A 10,422-nucleotide genomic window follows, 5' to 3' on the forward strand; every position below is an offset into this window, starting at 1 on the left:
GCCTTCTGAGTAGCTGAGATTATAGGTGCAAGCCATAGCACCTGACTTTCAGATATATAGTTCTAAATTATCTCTGTAGTATCTAACAAATGAGTTCCACTGACTGCTCTTAAATAGTGCTCTTTTTTTCTTTTCTTTTTTGGAGACAGGGTCTTGTTCTGTCACCCAGGCTACAGTGCAGTGGTGCAATCATAGCTCATTGTATCCTTGACCTCCTGAGCTCAAGAAATCCTCCCACCTCAGTCTCTAAAGTAGTGGGGACTACAGGCATGCTCCGCTGTGCCTAGCTAATTTAGTTTTTGTAGTGATGGGGTCTCCCTATGTTGCACAGGCTATTCTTCAACTCCTGGGCTCAAGTGATCCTCCGGCCTTACCTGGCCAAAGTGCTGGGATGACATGACAGGCATAAACCACAACACCCATCCCAGATAAATGCTCTTAATCTTCAACAAAGCCTTATCTTCACTTACCATTTACAATCATTTTCAAACAAGCAGAACATGGTTTTCTGGAAAAATAAAGATCACAGTTTTTCAGCCTTGACCCGTGTTTAATAAGAGCAATCTGTCCGGCATGTAAATCTTCACTAGAACAGTGGAGACCAACAATTTTCATGTTTTTCACCACCACAAGACCAGTTCTCTTTACCTACATTAAGATATAAAATAACAACTTATTAGTTATAACACCTAATAATATTCTGGATTATACTTATTAGTAAAATGGAGGTTTTGTTTAGTTCTTTAGGCAGTTTATACAAAGCACATTTCTCATTAGATCCAAAAAACTTCTGAAACTTTAGTGCTGACTTTAGACCAGAAATTTTCTAAACCTAGGCGCTACTAATCAAACAATTAAGCATGTAATTATCATTAATTTGTTCTAGTGAAAGATGAATATATTATAACCAAGTAAAGGGTAAGAACTAGGTCAATTTGACTTGTTTCTTACAGCACTGAGTGTAGTACTATTTAGTATTAAGCTTCTAGATGGTAATAAAAAAAAATTTATAAAACCCTGATTTTACATATGGATACGTAAAGCCCAGAAAGTTTACATGACTTTCTGGAAGACATACAGATGGCAAAGGCAGAACTAAAGCAGAGGTCATCTTAAATTCTAAAATATTTTAAATATTGTCCAAAGTAAAGATAATTTTCAACTTCTTTCTAAAAACTACTGGCTGTATCAATTTACAGCACTATGGCAGTCTAGACTACTATAGTTGGGTCCCACCTACTATTACAGATAAATTATAAACATAAAAAGAAAAGAGACATACCATCAAGTGTCAAAAAGGATGAGAGAACTTGATGTCAGAGCAGTGAGCTTGAGCTATCTTAGCAGTATTCCACAGAGCAGGGGATGGCTGAGCCTGATGTAGGCCCTGAAGACGCGGGACTGACTGGGGTTCTAAGCATTTCTAGTGGATCTCTTTGAGTGAAGGTTTTGCGTTACTAAACCTAAAGTATCTCAACTTAAGCAAATACTAATCAATGCTGGTATAGCAATATCAGATAAATCAGATTAAGGTAAAATGTCAGTTCTGCATAAGGCACAAAATAGTCTATGCTGCTTTCACAGCAAAAGCCTCTGAAGTAAGGAATGTAAATCTGATCCCTGGGCTTGGGACTGACTGTTATATGAAGGGAGCTTGGGCTGAGGAGATGGTGTCCCTAACTTCCATCCCCTTCCAAAGTGATTTTACCCTATAATTATCTCCAATACTGTATATCTGAAATCATTTAAAGGATTAGACCAAAGCTATATTAACTAAAATAGTCAAGTTTCAGTTTCAGTTCTGAGTATAAATGTTTGAGATTATGAAGAATGATAATTTGTAAAATATCTAAAAAAGAAGGAACAGAAATTTTATGGAATTCCATTTCTTTTTTTATTTGAGACGAAGTCCCACTCTGTGGCCCAGGCTGGAGTGCAGTGGCACAATCTTGGCTCACTGCAACATCTACCTCCCAGGTTCAGGCAATTCTCTTGCCTCTGTCTCCCAAGTAGCTGGGATTATGGGTGTGTGCCACCACCATGCCCAGCTAATTTTTTGTATTTTTAGTAGGGGCAAGGTTTCACCATGTTGGTCAGGCTGGTCTCGAACTCCTGACCTCATGATCTACCCGACTCAGCCTCCCAAAGTGCTGGGATTACAGGCGTGAGCCACCATGCCCGGCCAAATTCTGAGTTAACCAACCATCTTCTAAACTAGGACATTTAAAAAAGAATACAAAAGTCTTTGCTTTACAAAATATATACCTAAGAATATATGTAAAATATTAAAAAACCTATCTATATTGGCTTTTAAAATAAGCTTTAAATTTACCTTGAATTTGTGAACACATTCCCCTCCCTACCAAAATTTCTTGGAGTTTTATGCTTCTCAAATGTGAAGTATATATTATTGATTTCTGAATATTTTCAATAAGTTTATTTTTTAAAAGAGATCATTTTGGAAAAAAAGTAATGTTGCCTCATCAAAAGATCTTGACAGAGTTCCTGTTGTTAAATTCAATCAACGTGACCAGTGGAAGTGGCTGCAAGGGAATGATTTCAGCTTTATATTTTCCTAGTTAAGCAGACAGAAATAAAGCCAGGAAAGAAAGCTTAAAGATTGTTCCTCATAAATGAGAAGAATACTCATCAACTTATTTGTTATTAGAACAATCTTTTGGGTAGAGTTTATCACTTTTTTGTCTAGTGTCCTTTTTACCTCAGAAAATACATATTTTTTTTCATTTTGCATCTAGGTAAGGCCAAAAATCGGGTTTGAGACAAATATTTTTCCACCCCAAACTCAACAGAATAAAAGCTCAAGTTGAATTCCATTTCCACACTTCCACTTACTGCAACTCCCAGAGGACAGAACCTTTTCAGTGAATCACTGCTATGAATCTGATGTTGCTTCACTTCAACATTTTGACAAGTAATCTATGTGATCCTAGTCACAGAGTTTTACATTAAAGCACGGGCAAAAGAGGACAGTCTGTTTTGTATATGGACTAGTACATTGACTTAAATGGTGATTCACCATTTTTTTTTCCCATGGCCTTTCTTATAATAAAAACTCATAAATATTCTGAGATAAATTATTTCTAGATTCTTGTTGGGCTCACTCTCAGAATGAATTAGGAAATCTCTAGGAAGATACATCAGAATCATCAAGGTAACTCTTCAAAACATACATTCTTAGTCTCCACTCTGTACCCAATGAATTGGAACCTCTGGAAAACTCAAAAGAATAAAGTAACAAGGAAATACTATACAGTATTTAAAAAAAACCAAGGTTCATTTTTCAAGTGCGCACTTTGATTTTACCCTGCATACCAACTAATAAGTTAACCTGTTACTGTTTCATGGATATTAGCAGAAAACATGAAACTTCTCGGTTAGAAACAATGAACTTTATTATTTGCAGCACAGCAGTCAGTATGACCATCATTTCTGTAACTGTTTCCTTGCCCTCAAGCCCCACAAAGGGTAAAACAGATGGACACAGATGTCTGCCTGGACATAGAGTGGGCAGTGTTACAGGAGTGGAACACTTAGCTTGAGAGCCCTACTGTTTCACAGCAGAAAGTAAGCCAGTTTGCCCTTTGTCCTGGAGGGAGACATTACCTCAACCCTCAGGGTTGATTACTGCAAACACAACTCTGAGAAATGACTCAGGTAAAAAAGTGGCTAGGGCCTTGCGTTCTTGGCATAAGCAGCAAGGTGTGTGAGAGTGTGAGAGAACTAAGAATATTTCTCAAAACATCTATATGAACTATCAAGAGTTAATTTTTTTTTAAGGCAAAATGTGGGATGTCATAGAATCCATCTGTACTTAAAAAAAGAGTGACATATAGTCTTGTAAACATGCAGAATATTTTTAGAAGAGTATTTTTAAAACTCCCTTGAAAGTAGGAAAGGAGGAACTTTTATTCGACTATTCCTTTTGCTTTGTTATTATGAGCATATATATATATATATATATATATATATATATATATATATATGTTAAATAATAAAAAAAAATTACCTGTTTTTTGTCAGTAGATACTCTGGCCATCTCTTCATTATCTCCTAAGGGTCCATGCTTTCCCTCTTCATTTTTCTAATAAAAATCAGATTACGAAAAAGAAGATTAGCACATAAGATATATGACTAATTCAATATTCCCATATTTAAAGGTTGGTTTCTTTGGCTTTGACCATTTTGTTTTCCATGATGAAACTCTACATTGACTTCCCACTTTGAATCAAGTTCATACTACTTTACTTAATAAATCAGACCTTTACAATCTATTCCCTATGTACTGTCCCAAAATATAGAAGGATTGGAAATTGTCATCAGAAAATAAGATTCTGAAGTTTATGGTTTCAGAATTGTGGCAGTTTTGAACAATGGAAAAGTCCAAAGTGTGGCCATGAATAACTAAAGTGGAATAGAGCTAAGTTAATTGGAATTGAGGCGATAAGGAATTATGGTAGCAAAGGTATTAGATCTGGATTATGATTATCTGGAATGGCACAAGGAGATCTCTGGTGGGGCATTATTCTGTTAATTATTCTGAATTCCCCCTTGCATTATTAACAGAATAATAATGCCCTACCAGAGATCTCCTTGTGCCATTCCCTGGAGCCTGTGACTGTGTTTTGTTACACAGCAAGGGGGAATTCAAGTTGCAGCTGGAACTGAGGCACTAACCACTTACCGTGAGAGGGGGAGATTATCCTTGATTATCTGATTGGCTCAATGGTATCACAAGGGTCATTATAAGTGAAAGAGGGATGTGGGAGAGTCAGTGATGCAACACGAAAGACTCGAATGGCCATCCCCGCCGGCTTTGAAGATGGAAGGGGCCCATGAGCCAAGGAAAACAGACAATCTCCACAGGTAGAAAAGGCGAGGAAACAGATTCTCCCCTAGAGCCTCTGAAGGGAATTTAGCTCTGCCAACACTTGATTTTAGCTCAGTAAGATCCACTTCAGACCTCTTATTTACAGAACTATATAATAAATTTGTGTTGTTTTAAGCCACCGACTTGCTGGCCATTTGTTATAGCAGCAATATAAAACTAATGCAGGTATATCCATGAGGGAAAAAGTGAAAACTTGAAGTAGGAAGTAAGTTTTGAGGTAGAGACTAAAGTCCTTTATTAGTTCAACAAATACTTATTGAACCCTTGCTATATGACAGCTTCATTGCTCAAGATGCAGCCCTCATAGAGCTTATGATTTATGAAAACAGGAAAGTGACTATGAAGTGGGTAAGTTGATTAAGACAAAGAAGGTGAGATAGAATTCTGTGAGCTCAAAAAGAGGTGGGATAGTTAATAACCTGATAAAGTTTTAAAGTAGGAATGGGAAACTTTGTAAATGTTGACCTGCTAGTCTTATGAAACAAGTGCTGGATGCTAGAAAAGAAACAACCTTCAAAAAGAAGTTTACAAGAAAACTCATGTTCTGGGAATGAGGTTTCTGTTCAAACAGAACAGGAAGTAGAGGAAGTGATGGTGTCAGTGGCAAAACGGTAAGGATGTGGGAGCTAGTAGTGATAATAATTATATGAGTGATGATAGTAACAGTACCTAACATCTACTGCATATTTATCATGTACCAAACCCTAAATTATCTCATTTAATCCTTATAACTTTATAAAGTAGCTCCTATTATTCCCATTTTACAAATGAGGAAATTGTGGCTGAGGGAGATTAAATAACTCAACCATGGTCACACCGATAATAAGTGGATATGCCAGATCCAGCCCAAGATCCATCATCTTAACAGTTACGCTACATTACTTCTGTTCTGGAAAAGTACAGTACGGGCCTTTAGCATGAGGTACCAGAAGACACAATGGAAAGAGTTAGGAGGCTGAATGCGGTGGCTCATGCCTGTAATCCTAGCACTTTGGGAGACTGAGGAGGGTGGATTACGTGAGCCCAGGAGTTTGTGACCAGTCTAGGCAACAGGGCAAGACCCCATCTCTATTATAATAAATAAATAAATAAGAGAAGGCAAGAACCATATGAGATATGTAGAGAAAAGTGAGGAACATTGCAGTTATTCTAAATCAGATTCAGTAATAAGTTACAGTCAAGCAATTTAGATTTAAATTCTAATTTAAATTAAAAGGAAAAACTATGAACAAGTAGAAAGATTTTTAAATGACAGCCATTTCCACAGTGCTTGATTTCTACTTCAAAACTTTTCACTGTGTTTGTTTTTTTCCTTGTAAGTCTCATAAACAACTTTCTCTCTTACTTATTTAGTTTTGAATTAGACTCTTAAAAATTCTTGGCTGGACATGGTGGCTCACATCTGTAATCCCAGCACTTTGTGTGAATGAGGTGGGTGGATCACCTGAGGTTGGGAGTTCAAGACCAGCCTGGCTAACGTGGTAAAACCCCATCTCTACTCAAAATACAAAAATTAGCCAGGCATAGTGGCACATGCATGTAATCCCAGGTATTAGGGAGGCTGAGGCAGGAGAATAGCTCAAACCTGGGAGGCAGAGGTTGCAGTGAGCCAAGATCAGGCCATTGCATTCCAGCCTGGGCAACAGAGTAACAGTCAGTCTCAAAAAAAAAAAATTCTTAGTTTTCAACACAGGAACAAAAAACCAAATTCTACATGTTCTCACTTATAAGTGGGAGCTAAATGATGAGAACACATAGACACATGGTAGGTAATAACACACACTAGGGCCTGTCAGAGGGGGAATGGTAGGAGGAAGAAAAGCATCAGGAATAATAGCTAATGGATGCTGGGCTAAATATCTAAGTGATGGGATGATCTGTGCAGCAAACCATCATGGCATACATTTACCTATGAAACAAAACTGCATGTGTACCCCTAAACTTAAAATAAAGGTTGAAGAAAAAATGCGAGACAATATATGTTAAGCACAGTGTCTGGCAGATAATAGTTACTCAATAAATCATAATTGTTATTATCATTAAAAAATTATTAGTTTTTAAACTCAATGTGTACCTTGCTGAACAATCTTTAAGGAATACCCATAGAGTGTAAATATTTGACAACATAGGAAAGCTTGTATCAGTTATATGTGGAAGTGGTTATATGTTAATAATACACTAAGTCTATCAAAAACTACAGACAGTTTAAATATCCAGGAACAGGGGAATAGACAGGTTTATCAATACAACTGATTGTTATGCAATTATTAAAATAATGATTAAAAAAACACATAGTACCTAACATGTGCCAGGCGCTAAGAGCTTCACAAATACTAACTCATTCATTTCTCATAAAAGTCTCATGTAGTTTATACTAGTAACATTTCATTTTACAGATGAGGAAGCTGACACAGGTAAAGTTGCCCAAAGTTACCCAACTAGTAAGAGGTGGAGCCAGAATCTGAACCCCAAGCAGGGTGGCTACAAAACCATTGGTTACTCTAAAGCACTAGACTAAGGTGATGCTCTAATGTTTATTTAGCATAAGTATTTTCTTATGTTAAGTGAAAAGGGCAGGATCCAGAGTTAATTGATCTCATATAAGTAAAGAAAAATAAGAGAAAAAAAGATTGAGAAACAATTAAAAAAAAGTAATTAGTTTCTAGGAGGTGGAATTATAAGAAATTTTTTTCTGTTCATTTAAAAATAACAAACATATTATTTTGGTAACTCATAAAAACACTTTTAGTATGACAAAAGGTTGATAAAGTATCAAAAGCAATATTTCCAGGACAATTACACGTCTAATTGCATCTTGGTGATTCTATGATTTACTCTGTACAGCAAAAACAGACTAAAGAATTTAAATGGCTGGGCGTGGTGGGTCACGCCTATAATCCCAGCAGGTTGGGAGGCCGAGGCAGGCAGATCATTGGGTCAGGAGATCGACACTACCCTGGCCAACATGGTGAAACCCCGTCTCTACTAAAAATACAAAAAAAATAGCTGGGTGTGGTGGCACATGCCTGTAGTCTCAGCTACTTGGGACGCTGAGGCAGGAGAATTGCTTGAACCCCGGTAGAGATTGTAGTGAGTTGAGATGGCACCACTGCATTACAGCGTGGGAGACAGTGTGAGACTATCTCAAAAAAAAAAAAAATTAAAAATTAAGAATTTAAGTGAAACAATCTTATTACTTAAAGAGATTTTTTTTTCGCTTAATAGGAAAAAGTTCTTACTCAACTCTATGAATACCATGTGCAATTAATATTGGAAAAAATATACTATAGTAAATGGTAAAGAAATATTAGGCACAAAAATTGGGCAATATTTCGAGGATTTAATATTTCCACAAGTATAAACACAATGGCAGTATATACTATATGTACATGAAATTTAGATGTATTCTTATTATATAATTTAAAATTAATAATTTATCAACTCTGTAACAGTACAAAACCTGGTAAATACAAAATTGTATTCCTGTGATGACTACAACTACCTGCAAAATTATGTGGATATTAACTAGTACAAAAAGGGAATCCAAGAGAAAAAAATATAGTTTGATTTTTGATTTTTAAAATGTTGTAGCTAAAGGCTGTCTTCAGTTTCAATGATAATGTTTGTACAATAAATAAATACACTATAAAAGTGGAGTACACTATACTCCCTTTCATTCTGTATTCTTTCCCCACACTATTATTGCTCTCACTTTTTTACAATAGCCATGATATCAGAAGAACTAATTAAATTATATACTCCTGCTTTATTGACATTAAATATACAAGTAATTAATAATCTACAATCATGTTCTAAATATTTGCTAAATCTGCTTTTTTGGAATTTAAACCACATTTTTCTCATATAAACAATGTTAAAAATGGTAGTCAAGTTCCCAAGCTAACATGCAAAAGCTTATTTCACTCATAAGATAACTGCTGGAATAATCCTGAGGCTTCCCCTCCCCAAGTGCCTGTGAGTCCCAAGGCCTATAGGTAAGAACAGAAGTGGAGGCCTACCCAAGACCAGGGTGAGAGGGTTGTAGTCCTAGGAGACATGGGTGTGGGAGCAGAGCTGGAAAGACACCAATGCAGTGAATAGGAGCTGGGCAAGTTCCAGGACCAGGAGCTAAGAGTGATAACCTTTCATACAGTCAAGTCAATCCTACTTTCAGGTTGCCTGGCTTTCTGAAGACATGAATGTTCTTTGTTTTGATACCTCTGTACTCATTTCTATGTGTTTTAACCTTCCATTTAAAAGCTCTAAATAAGCCATGTGGCGGTGGCTCACGCCTGGAATCCCAGCACTTTGGGAGGCTGAAGCGAGTGGATCATGAGGTCAGCAGTTCGCGACCAGCCCGGCTAATATGTTAAAACCCTGTCTCTACTAAAAATACAAAAATTAGCCAGACATGGTGGCGCACGCCTGTAGTCCCAGCAACTCGGAGGCTGAGGCAGAAGAACTGCTTCAACCCGGGCGGTGAAGGTTGCAGTGAGCCAAGATCATGCCACTGCACTCCAGCCTGGGCAACAAAGCGTGATTGCATTTCACAAAAACAAAAACAAAAACAAAACAAAATAAAAGCCTTAAATAGACATGAGTATAACTCAGATTCTAAATAAGATCCCAAATAAAATATTTGAAACAAAAGACTTCTTTCATTTAAAAAAATGTCCACGGTGCCCACCTGATGAAGGAATGAGATGCCAGGAAAACTAGGCGTCACTGGGTGACGCCTAGTCATAACCCTGATCATAACCCTGATCTTTTGTTAAACACGATATAAAGTTGTATAAAATCTTGTTGCTAATATAATTTTGAAATTTACTTGGTAGGATTTTTTTTACCAAAATGCTAACTGAAAGCTTTATCTCAGTTTTCTCAGATGCACAGTTTTTTCTGTAAAGTATGAGGAAACAGTAGGGTGTGTATTATTTGCAAACAAACTTCAACAATTAGTTGGGCAATCAATTCCTTCCTAATAGAAACATAAATATCATTTATCACTAATTAAATACAACTTGTGCCTATCTGTTAGAAAGCTTCTTCAAAATTTTTATTCAATCTCTAATATGTCCATTTTTAAAAAGTCTTAAATCTCTAAATATTTGCTTCTAAATCTGGCTCTTCAAAATAAATTTATCAGCAAAAAAAAAAAAAAAAACACAACAAAAAACCCAAAGTCTCTGACAGCTTAGAAATCCACTTTCATAAAATAATACTAAGTTGTTAACAAGTAGAAGGAATAAAGGAACTTCAAAATTCATGAAGGAAATAAAGAGCCTTTTCAAAGCCATTAGTTAAAATGTGGAGCCAGAGTAGGGGATGAGGGTGAGAAATATGGAATAACAGTGCATAACACTTTAAATAATGTTTTACTATCTATAAAACACTTCACATAGGAACTGGGGGAGGAAACTACGCCAAGAGATATCATTTTTTTTTTTTTTATGAGAAGTGAATATCTTCACATCCCATTAAAATTCCTCAATGTAATTCCTATATTGATAGGA

At 36.3% G+C, this 10,422-nt stretch overlaps 1 protein-coding gene across 4 annotated transcripts in view; it reads right to left on the minus strand.

Annotated features, from left to right (window-relative positions):
• The window catches only part of CDADC1 (cytidine and dCMP deaminase domain containing 1), a 62,224-nt gene that overhangs the window by 48,788 nt on the left and 3,014 nt on the right, over positions 1-10,422 (minus strand). For all 4 annotated transcript variants that reach the window (XR_012514375.1, XR_012514376.1, XM_003942228.4 and 1 more), the window contains exons 3-4: positions 4,028-4,102; positions 471-648 (exon numbers count right to left, since the gene is read on the minus strand). Coding sequence is in view for 2 of the 4 variants with exons in the window: in XM_003942228.4 (XP_003942277.1) it covers positions 471-648; positions 4,028-4,102 (253 nt within the window). In the remaining 2 variants the exon portion in view is untranslated. The remainder of the gene's footprint in view (positions 1-470; positions 649-4,027; positions 4,103-10,422) is intronic.

The sequence above is a fragment of the Saimiri boliviensis genome, chromosome 16, assembly GCF_048565385.1.
Source record: "Saimiri boliviensis isolate mSaiBol1 chromosome 16, mSaiBol1.pri, whole genome shotgun sequence".
Classification (NCBI taxonomy): Eukaryota; Metazoa; Chordata; class Mammalia; order Primates; family Cebidae; genus Saimiri; species Saimiri boliviensis.